We start from the raw sequence: 15,096 nt of genomic DNA, 5'->3' as shown, positions 1-15,096 counted from the left end.
ATTGGTTGGAAAATAGTTTTTGGGTTTGTAAATGCTCACTTTATTCAGGAATTAAATGGATTGGAAAGTAGATTTTGGGTTTGTAAATGCTCACTTTATTCAGGAATTAAATGGATTGGAAAATAGTTTTTGGGTTTGTAAATGATCACTTTATTCAGGAATTAAATGGATTGGAAAATAGTTTTTGGGTTTGTAAATGCTCACTTTATTCAGGAATTAAATGGATTGGAAAATAGTTTTTGGGTTTGTAAATGCTCACTTTATTCAGGAATTAAATGGATTGGAAAATAGTTTTGGGGTTTGTAAATGCTCACTTTATTCAGGAATTAAATTGGTTGGAAAATAGTTTTGGGGTTTGTAAATGTTCACTTTATTCAGGAATTAAATTGGTTGGAAAATAGTTTTTGGGTTTGTAAATGCTCACTTTATTCGGGAATTAAATGGATTGGAAAGTAGTTTTTGGGTTTGTAAATGTTCACTTTATTCAGGAATTAAATGGATTGGAAAATAGTTTTTGGGTTTGTAAATGCTCACTTTATTCAGGAATTAAATGGATTGGAAAATAGTTTTTGGGTTTGTAAATGCTCACTTTATTCAGGAATTAAATGGATTGGAAAATAGTTTTGGGGTTTGTAAATGCTCACTTTATTCAGGAATTAAATTGGTTGGAAAATAGTTTTTGGGTTTGTAAATGCTCACTTTATTCAGGAATTAAATGGATTGGAAAATAGTTTTTGGGTTTGTAAATGCTCACTTTATTCAGGAATTAAATGGATTGGAAAATAGTTTTTGGGTTTGTAAATGCTCACTTTATTCAGGAATTAAATTGGTTGGAAAATAGTTTTTGGGTTTGTAAATGCTCACTTTATTCAGGAATTAAATTGGTTGGAAAATAGTTTTTGGGTTTGTAAATGCTCACTTTATTCAGGAATTAAATTGGTTGGAAAATAGTTTTTGGGTTTGTAAATGCTCACTTTATTCAGGAATTAAATTGGTTGGAAAATAGTTTTTGGGTTTGTAAATGCTCACTTTATTCAGGAATTAAATGGATTGGAAAGTAGTTTTTGGGTTTGTAAATGCTCACTTTATTCAAGAATTAAATGGATTGGAAAATAGTTTTTGGGTTTGTAAATGCTCACTTTATTCAGAAATTAAATGGATTGGAAAATAGTTTTTGGGTTTGTAAATGCTCACTTTATTCAGGAATTAAATGGATTGGAAAATAGTTTTTGGGTTTGTAAATGCTCACTTTATTCAGGAATTAAATTGGTTGGAAAATAGTTTTGGGGTTTGTAAATGTTCACTTTATTCAGGAATTAAATTGGTTGGAAAATAGTTTTTGGGTTTGTAAATGCTCACTTTATTCAGGAATTAAATGGATTGGAAAGTAGATTTTGGGTTTGTAAATGCTCACTTTATTCAGGAATTAAATGGATTGGAAAATAGTTTTTGGGTTTGTAAATGCTCACTTTATTCAGGAATTAAATGGATTGGAAAATAGTTTTTGGGTTTGTAAATGCTCACTTTATTCAGGAATTAAATGGATTGGAAAATAGTTTTTGGGTTTGTGAATGCTCGCTTTATTCAGGAATTAAATGGCTTGGAAAATAGTTTTTGGGTTTGTAAATGCTCACTTTATTCAGGAATTAAATTGGTTCGAAAATAGTTTTTGGGTTTGTAAATGCTTATTTTATTCATGAATTAAATTGGTTCGAAAATAGTTTTTGGGTTTGTAAATGCTCACTTTATTCAGGAATTAAATTGGTTGGAAAATAGTTTTTAGGTTTGTAAATGCTCACTTTATTCAGGAATTAAATTGGTTGGAAAATTGTTTTTGGGTTTGTAAATGCTCCCTTTATTCAGGAATTAAATGGATTGGAAAATAGTTTTTGGGTTTGTAAATGCTCCCTTTATTCAGGAATTAACTTGGTTGGAAAATAGTTTTTGGGTTTCAATCAATCAATTCAATCAATTTTATTTATATAGCGCCAAATCACAACAAACAGTTGCCCCAAGGCGCTTTATACTGTAAGGCAAGGCCATACAATAATTACGTAAAAACCCCAACGGTCAAAACGACCCCCTGTGAGCAAGCACTTGGCGACAGTGGGAAGGAAAAACTCCCTTTTAACAGGAAAAACCCTCCAGCAGAACCACGCTCAGGGAGGGGCAGTCTTCTGCTTCGACTGGTTGGGGCTGAGGGAGAGAACCAGGAAAAAGACATGCTGTGGAGGGGAGCAGAGATCAATCACTAATGATTAAATGCAGAGTGGTGCATACAGAGCAAAAAGAGAAAGAAACACTCAGTGCATCATGGGAACCCCCCAGCAGTCTAAGTCTATAGCAGCATAACTAAGGGATGGTTCAGGGTCACCTGATCCAGCCCTAACTATAAGCTTTAGCAAAAAGGAAAGTTTTAAGCCTAATCTTAAAAGTAGAGAGGGTGTCTGTCTCCCTGATCTGAATTGGGAGCTGGTTCCACAGGAGAGGAGCCTGAAAGCTGAAGGCTCTGCCTCCCATTCTACTCTTACAAACCCTAGGAACTACAAGTAAGCCTGCAGTCTGAGAGCGCAGCGCTCTATTGGGGTGATATGGTACTACGAGGTCCCTAAGATAAGATGGGACCTGATTATTCAAAACCTTATAAGTAAGAAGAAGAATTTTAAATTCTATTCTAGAATTAACAGGAAGCCAATGAAGAGACGCCAATATGGGTGAGATATGCTCTCTCCTTCTAGTCCCCGTTAGTACTCTAGCTGCAGCATTTTGAATTAACTGAAGGCTTTTTGGGGAACTTTTAGGACAACCTGATAATAATGAATTACAATAGTCCAGCCTAGAGGAAATAAATGCATGAATTAGTTTTTCAGCATCACTCTGAGACAAGACCTTTCTAATTTTAGAGATACTGCGTAAATGCAAAAAAGCAGTCCTACATATTTGTTTAATATGGGCTTTGAATGACATATCCTGATCAAAAATGACTCCAAGATTTCTCACAGTGTTACTAGAGGTCAGGGTAATGCCATCCAGAGTAAGGATCTGGTTAGACACCATGTTTCTAAGATTTGTGGGGCCAAGTACAATAACTTTAGTTTTATCTGAGTTTAAAAGCAGGAAATTAGAGGTCATCCATGTCCTTATGTCTGTAAGACAATCCTGCAGTTTAGCTAATTGGTGTGTGTCCTCTGGCTTCATGGATAGATAAAGCTGGGTGTCATCTGCGTAACAATGAAAATTTAAGCAATGCCATCTAATAATACTGCCTAAGGGAAGCATGTATAAAGTGAATAAAATTGGTCCTAGCACAGAACCTTGTGGAACTCCATAATTAACCTTAGGCTGTGAAGAAGATTCCCCATTTACATGAACAAATTGTAATCTATTAGATAAATGTGATTCAAACCACCGCAGCGCAGTGCCTTTAATACCTATGGCATGCTCTAATCTCTGTAATAAAATTTTATGGTCAACAGTATCAAAAGCAGCACTGAGGTCTAACAGAACAAGCACAGAGATGAGTCCACTGTCTGAGGCCATAAGAAGATCATTTGTAACCTTCACTAATGCTGTTTCTGTACTATGATGAATTCTAAAACCTGACTGAAACTCTTCAAATAGACCATTCCTCTGCAGATGATCAGTTAGCTGTTTTACAACTACCCTTTCAAGAATTTTTGAGAGAAAAGGAAGGTTGGAGATTGGCCTATAATTAGCTAAGATAGCTGGGTCAAGTGATGGCTTTTTAAGTAATGGTTTAATTACTGCCACCTTAAAAGCCTGTGGTACATAGCCAACTAATAAAGATAGATTGATCATATTTAAGATCGAAGCATTAAATAATGGTAGGGCTTCCTTGAGCAGCCTGGGAGGAATGGGGTCTAATAGACATGTTGATGGTTTGGATGAAGTAACTAATGAAAATAACTCAGACAGAACAATCTGAGAGAAAGAGTCTAACCAAATACCGGCATCACTGAAAGCAGCCAAAGATAACGATACGTCTTTGTGATGGTTATGAGTAATTTTTTCTCTAATAGTTAAAATTTTATTAGCAAAAAAAGTCATGAAGTCATTACTAGTTAAAGTTAAAGGAATACTCGGCTCAATAGAGCTCTGACTCTTTGTCAGCCTGGCTACAGTGCTGAAAAGAAACCTGGGGTTGTTCTTATTTTCTTCAATTAGTGATGAGTAGTAAGATGTCCTAGCTTTACGGAGGGCTTTTTTTATAGAGCATCAGACTCTTTTTCCAGGCTAAGTGAAGATCTTCTAAATTAGTGAGACGCCATTTCCTCTCCAACCTACGGGTTATCTGCTTTAAGCTGCGAGTTTGTGTTATACCACGGAGTCAGGCACTTCTGATTTAAAGCTCTCTTTTTCAGAGGAGCTACAGCATCCAAAGTTGTCTTCAATGAGGATGTAAAACTATTGACGAGATACTCTATATCACTTACAGAGTTTAGGTAGCTACTCTCCACTGTGTTGGTATATGGCATTAGAGAACATAAAGAAGGAATCATATCCTTAAACCTAGTTACAGCGCTTTCTCAAAGACTTCTAGTGTAATGAAAGTTATTCCCCACTGCTGGGTAGTCCATCAGAGTAAATGTAAATGTTATTAAGAAATGATCAGACAGAAGGGAGTTCAGGGAATACTGTTAAGTCTTCAATTTCCATACCATAAGTCAGAACAAGATCTAAGATATGATTAAAGTGGTGGGTGGACTCATTTACATTTTGAGCAAAGCCAATTGAGTCTAATAATAGATTAAATGCAGTGCTGAGGCTGTCATTCTCAGCATCTGTGTGGATGTTAAAATCGCCCACTATAATTATCTTATCTGAGCTAAGCACTAAGTCAGACAAAAGGTCTGAAAATTCACAGAGAAACTCACAGTAACGACCAGGAGGACGATAGATAACAACAAATAAAACTGGTTTTTGGGACTTCCAATTTGGATGGACAAGACTAAGAGTCAAGCTTTCAAATGAATTAAAGCTCTGTCTGGGTTTTTGATTAATTAATAAGCTGGAATGGAAGATTGCTGCTAATCCTCCGCCTCGGCCCGTGCTACGAGCATTCTGGCAGTTAGTGTGACTCGGGGGTGTTGACTCATTTAAACTAACATATTCATCCTGCTGTAACCAGGTTTCTGTAAGACAGAATAAATCAATATGTTGATCAATTATTATATCATTTACTAACAGGGACTTAGAAGAGAGAGACCTAATGTTTAATAGACCACATTTAACTGTTTTAGTCTGTGGTGCAGTTGAAGGTGCTATATTATTTTTTCTTTTTGAATTTTTATGCTTAAATAGATTTTTGCTGGTTATTGGTGGTCTGGGAGCAGGCACCGTCTCTACGGGGATGGGGTAATGAGGGGATGGCAGGGGGAGAGAAGCTGCAGAGAAGTGTGTAAGACTACAACTCTGCTTCCTGGTCCCAACCCTGGATAGTCACGGTTTGGAGGATTTAAGAAAATTGGCCAGATTTCTAGAAATGAGAGCTGCTCCATCCAAAGTGGGATGGATGCCGTCTCTCCTAACAAGACCAGATTTTCCCCAGAAGCTTTGCCAATTATCTATGAAGCCCACCTCATTTTTTGGACACCACTCAGACAGCCAGCAATTCAAGGAGAACATGCGGCTAAACATGTCACTCCCGGGCCGATTGGGGAGGGGCCCAGAGAACAACTACAGAGTCCGACATTGTTTTTGCAAAGTTACACACCGATTCAATGTTAATTTTAGTGACCTCCGATTGGCGTAACCGGGTGTCATTACTGCCGACGTGAATTGCAATCTTACCAAATTTACACTTAGCCTTAGCCAGCAGTTTCAAATTTCCTTCAATGTCGCCTGCTCTGGCCCCCGGAAAACAATTGACTATGGTTGCTGGTGTTGCTAACTTCACATTTCTCAAAACAGAGTCGCCAATAACCAGAGTTTGATCCTCGGCGGGTGTGTGGGGAAAAACGGTTAGAAATGTGAACGGGTTGGCGGTGTACACGGGGCTTCTGTTTAGGGCTACGCTTCCTCCTCACAGTCACCCAGTCGGCCTGCTTTCCCGGCTGCTCGGGATCTGCCAGGGGGTAACTAACGGCGGCTAAGCTACCTTGGTCCGCACCGACTACAGGGGCCTGGCTAGCTGTAGAATTTTCCACGGTGCGGAGCCGAGTCTCCAGTTCACCCAGCCTGGCCTCCAAAGCTACAAATAAGCTACACTTTTTACAAGTACCATTACTGCTAAAGGAGGCCGAGGAATATAAACATTTCACACCCAGAGCAGAAAAGTGCAGGAGAGACAGGAGAAGCCGCCATGCTAAACCGGCTAAGAGCTAGTAGCTGCGCTAAGCTAGCGGATTCCTAAAAACACACAAAGTGAATAATGTGTAAATAATTTAGAGGTGATTCAGCAGAGGGAGTGCTTTAGTTAAGGCACGTGAAGATTACACTGTGAAACAAATCGTTATCTAATTATCTAGATCAATCTAACTGCGCAGATTAACAGCTAACAGATACAGGAAAACACCGCTGTGCTCCGGAACAGGACGTGATACAATACCGCAGTGAGAGCCAACCACCAGTAGAGGCGGGTTTGTAAATGCTCACTTTATTCAGGAATTAAATTGGTTGGAAATGTTATGGATTAGACGCGGATTGAGGAGCGGTTCAGTATCTGACTGAACCCAGCATGAAATAATCAGAAGCAGTTCCAAAAAGAAAACATTTATTTTTCTCCCTTTGTGCTATACATGAAATACTAAATAATTATAGTTCTGGTGAGGTGAAAAGGCTGCGTGCTCTCTCAGCGTCTCAACAGTCAGAGTCCGAACGTTCAGGACTCAGGAGTTCTGCCAACACCCCCCCCCCCCAGGTGACTTTCCCAGACTGTACTCTGCGAAGGAGGAACAGAGATGAGATTATTCAACACTTATTACTACGAAATATTGTTTAGAGGCAAACTTATCAGCTACACGTTTAGGTCTGGTTTCAAAACTTAGTTCAAAGAGGCTGCTGCTCACAGCTAGTGGAGGATCATTAATCCACACGCCACTGCCGTGAGGAGCACGCCAAACAATTTCCACCAATAATTACTTATAGCTGCGTATAAACGCCAATTTACATTCACGGATAAACTTTTCAGAATATTCATCTCTGTCGTGTGCTGACCCTCACCCTCGTCCTCCTTCACAGGCGCGATGTCAGACTCTGAAACGGCCCTCAGCGTCCCCACACGGTCGTCACAAGGTCGTATTCTCCGGCAATCTTATCCAACTCACTGCTGGTTTAAATGTAGTTCTTCATCACTACATTGGTACCAGCTGGAAGTCCTCAGATCTGCACGTGAACATCACAGGTGTCGTGGATTGTCCTGATAGAGAGCCGCACGAGAATGCAACAGGTGCAGCCAATCATCGTAACAGAGGAGAGAGACTCTTCTGCAGCACATTTTCCTCAGAGAACAGCCCCAAATCACCTGGGAAGGAAAATAAACACAAAACAACCCAACCTTGTCCAGCCAAACCCCCCCAACACACAACAGGAAAATAGTTTTTAGGTTTGTAAATGCTCACTTTATTCAGGAATTAAATTGATTGGAAAATAGTTTTTGGGTTTGTAAATGCTCACTTTATTCAGGAATTAAATTGATTGGAAAATAGTTTTTGGGTTTGTAAATGCTCACTTTATTCAGGAATTAAATTGATTGGAAAATAGTTTTTGGGTTTGTAAATGCTCAATTTATTCAGGAATTAAATTGATTGGAAAATAGTTTTTGGGTTTGTAAATGCTCACTTTATTCAGGAATTAAATTGATTGGAAAATAGTTTTTGGGTTTGTAAATGCTTATTTTATTCAAGAATTAAATTGATTGGAAAATAGTTTTTGGGTTTGTAAATGCTTATTTTATTCAAGAATTAAATTGGTTGGAAAATAGTTTTTAGGTTTGTAAATGCTCACTTTATTCAGGAATTAAATTGATTGGAAAATAGTTTTTGGGTTTGTAAATGCTCACTTTATTCAGGAATTAAATTGATTGGAAAATAGTTTTTGGGTTTGTAAATGCTTATTTTATTCAAGAATTAAATTGGTTGGAAAATAGTTTTTGGGTTTGTAAATGCTCACTTTATTCAGGAATTAAATTGATTGGAAAATAGTTTTTGGGTTTGTAAATGCTCACTTTATTCAGGAATTAAATTGATTGGAAAATAGTTTTTGGGTTTGTAAATGCTCACTTTATTCAGGAATTAAATTGATTGGAAAATAGTTTTTGGGTTTGTAAATGCTCACTTTATTCAGGAATTAAATTGATTAGAAAATAGTTTTTGGGTTTGTAAATGCTCACTTTATTCAGGAATTAAATTGATTAGAAAATAGTTTTTGGGTTTGTAAATGCTCACTTTATTCAGGAATTAAATTGATTAGAAAATAGTTTTGGGGTTTGTAAATGCTCACTTTATTCAGGAATTAAATTGATTGGAAAGTAGTTTTTGGGTTTGTAAATGCTCACTTTATTCAGGAATTAAATTGATTAGAAAATAGTTTTGGGGTTTGTAAATGCTCACTTTATTCAGGAATTAAATTGGTTGGAAAATAGTTTTTGGGTTTGTAAATGCTCACTTTATTCAGGAATTAAATTGATTAGAAAATAGTTTTTGGGTTTGTAAATGCTCACTTTATTCAGGAATTAAATTGATTAGAAAATAGTTTTTGGGTTTGTAAATGCTCACTTTATTCAGGAATTAAATTGATTAGAAAATAGTTTTTGGGTTTGTAAATGCTCACTTTATTCAGGAATTAAATTGATTAGAAAATAGTTTTTGGGTTTGTAAATGCTCACTTTATTCAGGAATTAAATTGATTAGAAAATAGTTTTGGGGTTTGTAAATGCTCACTTTATTCAGGAATTAAATTGATTGGAAAGTAGTTTTTGGGTTTGTAAATGCTCACTTTATTCAGGAATTAAATTGGTTGGAAAATAGTTTTTGGGTTTGTAAATGCTCACTTTATTCAGGAATTAAATTGATTAGAAAATAGTTTTTGGGTTTGTAAATGCTCACTTTATTCAGGAATTAAATTGATTGGAAAATAGTTTTTGGGTTTGTAAATGCTCACTTTATTCAGGAATTAAATTGGTTGGAAAATAGTTTTTGGGTTTGTAAATGCTCACTTTATTCAGGAATTAAATTGATTGGAAAATAGTTTTTGGGTTTGTAAATGCTCACTTTATTCAGGAATTAAATTGATTGGAAAATAGTTTTTGGGTTTGTAAATGCTCACTTTATTCAGGAATTAAATTGATTGGAAAGTAGTTTTTGGGTTTGTAAATGCTCACTTTATTCAGGAATTAAATTGATTAGAAAATAGTTTTTGGGTTTGTAAATGCTCACTTTATTCAGGAATTAAATTGATTGGAAAGTAGTTTTTGGGTTTGTAAATGCTCACTTTATTCAGGAATTAAATTGATTAGAAAATAGTTTTTGGGTTTGTAAATGCTCACTTTATTCAGGAATTAAATTGATTGGAAAATAGTTTTTGGGTTTGTAAATGCTCACTTTATTCAGGAATTAAATGGATTGGAAAATAGTTTTTGGGTTTGTAAATGCTCGCTTTATTCAGGAATTAAATTGGTTGGAAAATAGTTTTTGGAATTAAATTGGTTGAAATATATATATATTATTATTATTATTATTATTTTTTTCTTTCCAGTTTGTAAATGCTCACTATATTCAGGAATTAAACCTCACCTCTCACACAACAAGCCCGGCCCTCTGACTTCGGACTTCTTGGCGCTGCCTCGTTCCTGCTGTGTAAAAATGAAGGAGCAAATCAGATATTTGTGTGGAAGCTGTTTCCGCTTCTGCTAATGTTCCTTAAGACGGGACATAAAGATGATTGAAACCTACAGTGAACATCCGCCCTCCACATAATGACTGCTTCCAGCAGCACGCAGATTATTTTAGTCCCCACAGTCAGAGAAGAACACTGTGCAAACACAGGGGAAGGAGCAGGCTGTGATTAGAGCAGCGTTCCAAAGCAACCTTGAAATCCAGCAGAAAAAGAGAAAAAACAAAAAAAAACACCTGAACAGTGGACAGAGAAAACTCACCGAGCCCGCTGGACACATGGATCTGTGGTGTGAGCACACTGTGCTCACCTCAGAAGGTTGGAGTTATTTCAAATCAGCCTTTTTTTAATGAGAAAATGCAGCACATGGACATGCTCATTGCCACCTGCTGGCAGTTCTCAGTACTGCAGCTTTAATCCGTCCCACACAGGCCGCCCTGAGAACCCAATATTTAGTTTTTCCTGTTTCCTAAACCTTTCTTTGATTAATCAGACTTTAACAAGATGATGAATCTCACCCTGACGTTCATGCGATTATGTGATACAAACATCAGGCCACTAAGCTCCTCCCATGAATGTAGAAGTAGTAGAATATGTGTGTATTAGGCAACGTGACTGTATCACAGTTCAAACATGAAATTAAGAAATGTCAATCTACCTACAGAAGGCTGTGCGCCAAAACTCAGTTAGTGCGCATAAAGGATACGGGTGAGGGAAGCCAACAAGACCATTGGCAATTTTGGAGGAAATACAGGTTTCCTTGGCTGTGACTGGAGAGACAACGTGTGCAAAATTTTAAATTTTCAGCCAAGATTTCACCTTTAATGCCGTCTTTCTGCATCCCATGAAGCTGTGATTGTAGAACACACGCACACACACTCACACTTTCTCCAATCACAGCCACTGAAGCTTTTATTTCCTTTAGTCATTAGTGTCTTTTAGCTATGTTCTATGTTTTTTGTCTCCAATATAATGTTCACACTATTATGCACAGGTAAGCAGATTGGTTTCTGTGTCTTGACGTCACAGCCACTGAGCGTGTGCACGTGTCCCAGGTTGGGCCTCAGTAACTTGCTGATGACACGAACCTTTTTATTTCCAGCAAAGATATATATGGTTTGGGTAAAAGTTTAAATAATGATCTCTTGAATTATTCAATGTGGTTCAAAGTTAATAAATTATTTAATAATTTTATGTTATTTGCTGGCAATAAAAAATGTAATCATGATCAAAGTAAAATTTACATAGACAACGAAGAAATATCAAGGGTCTCTTCTACATGTTTCCTGGGTGTGTGGATGGAGGGAGGGAGACATGCGTCATGTGCAGATGAGTTAATTAGTTGGCCTTTTTTCATCAAATATTTTGTGCACAACCACCAAATTCATAATTATCTGAGGCAGACCTCATATTTGCATTTATTTTTGCATAGAAGGACTCGTTATCATCGTCACATCAGATATCATAGTGTTAAATCTTGGAATAATACAGTAATGGATCCATCACTTTATGCAGATATAAAAGTGGATTAAAAGTAAAGCGCCTGTATGAGTACTTATAATGTTAATATATTACCTGGTTTTAATTGATTTAACTGTTTTATATTTTGTGAATTGATACCATACTTTTTTATTTTTGTGATATTTCTGTATTTTTGTTTGGAAGTGGGTCTTTGATAAGCCACTTTGGCATATATATATATATATATATATATATATATATATATATATATATATATATATATATATATATATGCAAATTGTGATTTCTTTTGTGCTAGATACATGAAATGAAATAAAACGTCACAGTGTAGCGGGTGGGTGCTACAGTGAGACCACGTCCCAGACAGTTTGAGCATGTTATAAAGCCTCTGTGATGAAACCAGTGCCGTATTTCCTGTATTACATCATAGCGTGTATTGCATGTTGTTACATGCATGTTATTACAGGCAGTGAGCCACGTGTGTCCACAGGCACTTACAAACACACGCTTCCACGAGATACAGGCATAATACTACACTTGTTAACGGCCAAAGTTCTGACCTGGACTATTGCTATTGCGATTGCATGCTCACGATATTCAGCAAGGGAATTGATGTCATCCACATAAGGCAGAAAAAATGACATTTTAAAAATCTGATTAGAGTGTCCACACTGACACACAGCTGCTGAAATCCAATTGGAATGTCATTTCAAACCAACTCCAAATGAGTTTTCAATCATGTCTTTATTTTTTTTTCTTCTTTGCTGTTCAGACTTTGAACATTCAATGTGGTTATGCCAGTAACTGGATTTGAGCTGATGTTCTGAGCACAACCTGAGCAGCTTCCCTCACTGACCTTGTTGCCAGACGGTCTTGGTTTTTGAGGGCAGCTGCGGTATGGACCTGATCGTCCTCACCGCTGATTTCACTGAATGCTCTGCACTCTGCTCCTTTGATCTCAGATACGGAGTGGAACAGACCTGGTGGAACGATGGCTGTGTGTTTGGTTCCAGTCAAACGTGTGTGCATGTTTTCTCTGCAGATCAAAGTGACCGATAACGGCCGTCCTCAGAAGTCATCCACGACTCGCCTCCACATCGAGTGGATGCGCCGGCCTCCTCCGTCGCCTCTGCCGTTGCTATTTGATGAGAACTTCTACAATTTTACCATCATGGAGAACGACAAAGTTGCTGAGATTGTGGGGGTGGTCTCCGTGCAGCATAGCCCCGCCCCCTTGTGGTTTGACATCACAGGTAAGGTGTTTTTGGGCGGGGACCCGGTGCATGCTGTGTGACGCTGTCCATGCATGTTGCTGGGTTTGAGGTGTGGCTCAGGTACGGTGGTTGTGCTGCATGATCTGTTTTGCTCCACCCATCCCTGTCACTGTGGCAACAGCTTTGGCAGGTGCCGGGTGTGTTTGACTGTAGAGTTTCTGAAAGAGTTTGATCCTGCGGTGGAGATTCTTCACCAGCTGCTCAGAGCAAAGGGGAAACACGACACACTTAAATCTTGTTAAAGTTCACTTGGATCCACTTGAAAGGCTTAACCAGATTATGTTGCGCCTGGCGCATTAACCTTCCTTTCTCCACATTTAAGAATGGTGTGATTCTGCTGTGGTAAAACCTGATTTAAGACTTTGAATAATCATTACATTTGATTTTAATTTTATTAGTTTGTCATGTCATTCAGGTCTGTGCGTGCACTGACAGCCTCACCCGGGAAGGACTGCATTTCCCAGAATGCACCTTTTCTCTCTCCTTCAGTTGTCACTGAGTAGCGTGTCTGTCATCTCTTCCTCTACTCTGTCTTCACCTGTGACTGTCTCACTGTTTATGCATTTGTACCCTTGTCTTAACACACTTTGAATCCCGTGCGATAGTTAACAATTACATGAAACAAATTATTATTTTTTTTTGTCTCTGAGGTGAAAGAACAACCAAAGCACATCAAACTACAACAATGTTCTGGCTCCTCCCTTTTATCCAAATTTACCTGTAACTGTAACCCTGAGATGCCAAGATTATAACTGCATGATGTTTAAATGTTTTGTTAAGGAAACAAAAACTGTATCGTGTCCGTGCAGATATTGCGAGCTGTCCAAACCCGTGTGTGGTGGCATGACGTTGTTGACTTCAGTGGTCCTTACAGCTAATCAAAAAGTTAGCTTCAATAACCATTGATCCGCTACCTAAAAGTTACCTTTTATAAAACTTTTTTCTAAACTGATAAACCCCTAAAAGAAAATTAGCGGAAGCTATAGCTAAAAGATAAGCCACTAACTTTCAGCATTGATTTCAGTAGACTAGGAGCTACTGACAACAACGAGCCAGCGCTTCTGTCTCAGATCAGCCCTCTTTCAGCAAAAGAGACCTGGTGACCATAAAAAAAAAGGAAAGAGAAGAATGAAAGGAAGAAAGAGAGGAAAAAACGATGATTTCTCTTCACACCATACAGACTCACCGACATATCACACAAGTCATCCACAGGCAGACGGTTTTGACTTGTGGTTACAATTTTAAACAAACTAATTCTGGACAAGTTAGTGAAATTAATGTCATGTCTGTCGTTTTATAAAGTAAAAATGTCAGCTATATGTTTTAGTTTTAAAGTAATGCACTAATTTTGAAGGTTGTAGCATTTAGACACACATGCTGCAATGCATTATGGGTCATTTAGTTTCCTGACGAGTGGTTGGTTGGTCGGTAACACACAATTTTCTGAAACGTGTGGTGGGTTTTACAAATAAATCTCTATTTGTAAATATGTCATTTTTTGCATTTGTAGCATGAACAGCATTTGCCACCACACATTTGCTAAAAGTGCTGAATCCACTTAACAAACTGAATTTTCAGTTTTGAAATTGCCTTAATACAAACATGACATTTTCGATATGTCACTGAAACTGTGCATCTCACCCATCATGTTGTTTTCTTTTCCCTGCGTTGTGTCTTCAACTGCCTGATTTTTTTTGTTGTTGTTTGTTTGTTTTTTCTATGTCTTTGGGCAATTCTATGGTAACAGAATTACAACCAGAGCAAATTCTTAATGGTAAGATAAAATATGAGCAGATTTTGCTGTCAATGTAATTTTGTTACTGAAGAATTCCCCTTTGTTTGTTTGTTTGTTTTATTGGTTTGTTTGTTTTTTGTTGTTGTTTTTTGGTTGCTGACATTTCTGTTGTGTTTTTTTAAATCTCCTTTTATTCAGCTGTAATCAGAACCTGAAGACGAGATAGTGTCTGCAGGTCTCTCATATCAGCACCTCACAGGAATCTTGGCATCTCGCTTCAAAGTATTTTTTCTTCCCTGAATTATTTTTGTGAAACATTAAAAATGGATGAATATTTTTTTTTTTTGTTCTGAAATAAGATCTGGAAATATTCTGATGTATTCAGGTCGCACTTCAACCTTTAATCTCATTAATGAAGTAAATATTGGAAATGTAGAAACAATCCACTCGATTTTCCTAAATGGCATTCCATGCAGGAATTCTGTCCCCTGTGTTGGTCCTGCTGTCCTCCGCCTTCTGTCTGACCTTCTCTCTGCTCTGTCTCCTTGATGCTTCGTCTCTGGAAGGGTCCAGGTCTTTCCGTGAGACCTTCTATATTCTGCAGAGTGCTTGTGGCAGGAACTGTTCCTCAGAAGGTATCTCACTTCCAACTTCCACTGCTGCTCTTTGCTGTATCCCATCTTTTCCCCCATTCCATCACATCCTGTCCTGATTGGTTGTTCATGGTGGGTTGCTCTGGTGGGGGTGAGGGGG

General features: G+C 37.7%; 1 protein-coding gene across 1 annotated transcript in view; it reads left to right on the top strand.

Annotated features, from left to right (window-relative positions):
• Positions 1 to 15,096, top strand: part of fat3a (FAT atypical cadherin 3a) — a 451,004-nt gene that overhangs the window by 218,117 nt on the left and 217,791 nt on the right. The window contains exon 7 of the mRNA XM_034168868.1: positions 12,377 to 12,587. Coding sequence (XP_034024759.1) covers positions 12,377 to 12,587 — 211 coding nt within the window. The remainder of the gene's footprint in view (positions 1 to 12,376; positions 12,588 to 15,096) is intronic.

Source organism: Thalassophryne amazonica, chromosome 4 (genome assembly GCF_902500255.1).
Source record: "Thalassophryne amazonica chromosome 4, fThaAma1.1, whole genome shotgun sequence".
Lineage (NCBI taxonomy): Eukaryota > Metazoa > Chordata > Actinopteri > Batrachoidiformes > Batrachoididae > Thalassophryne > Thalassophryne amazonica.
Note: the sequence above shows the minus strand (reverse complement) of the source record. Positions and strands in the feature narration are given on the sequence as shown.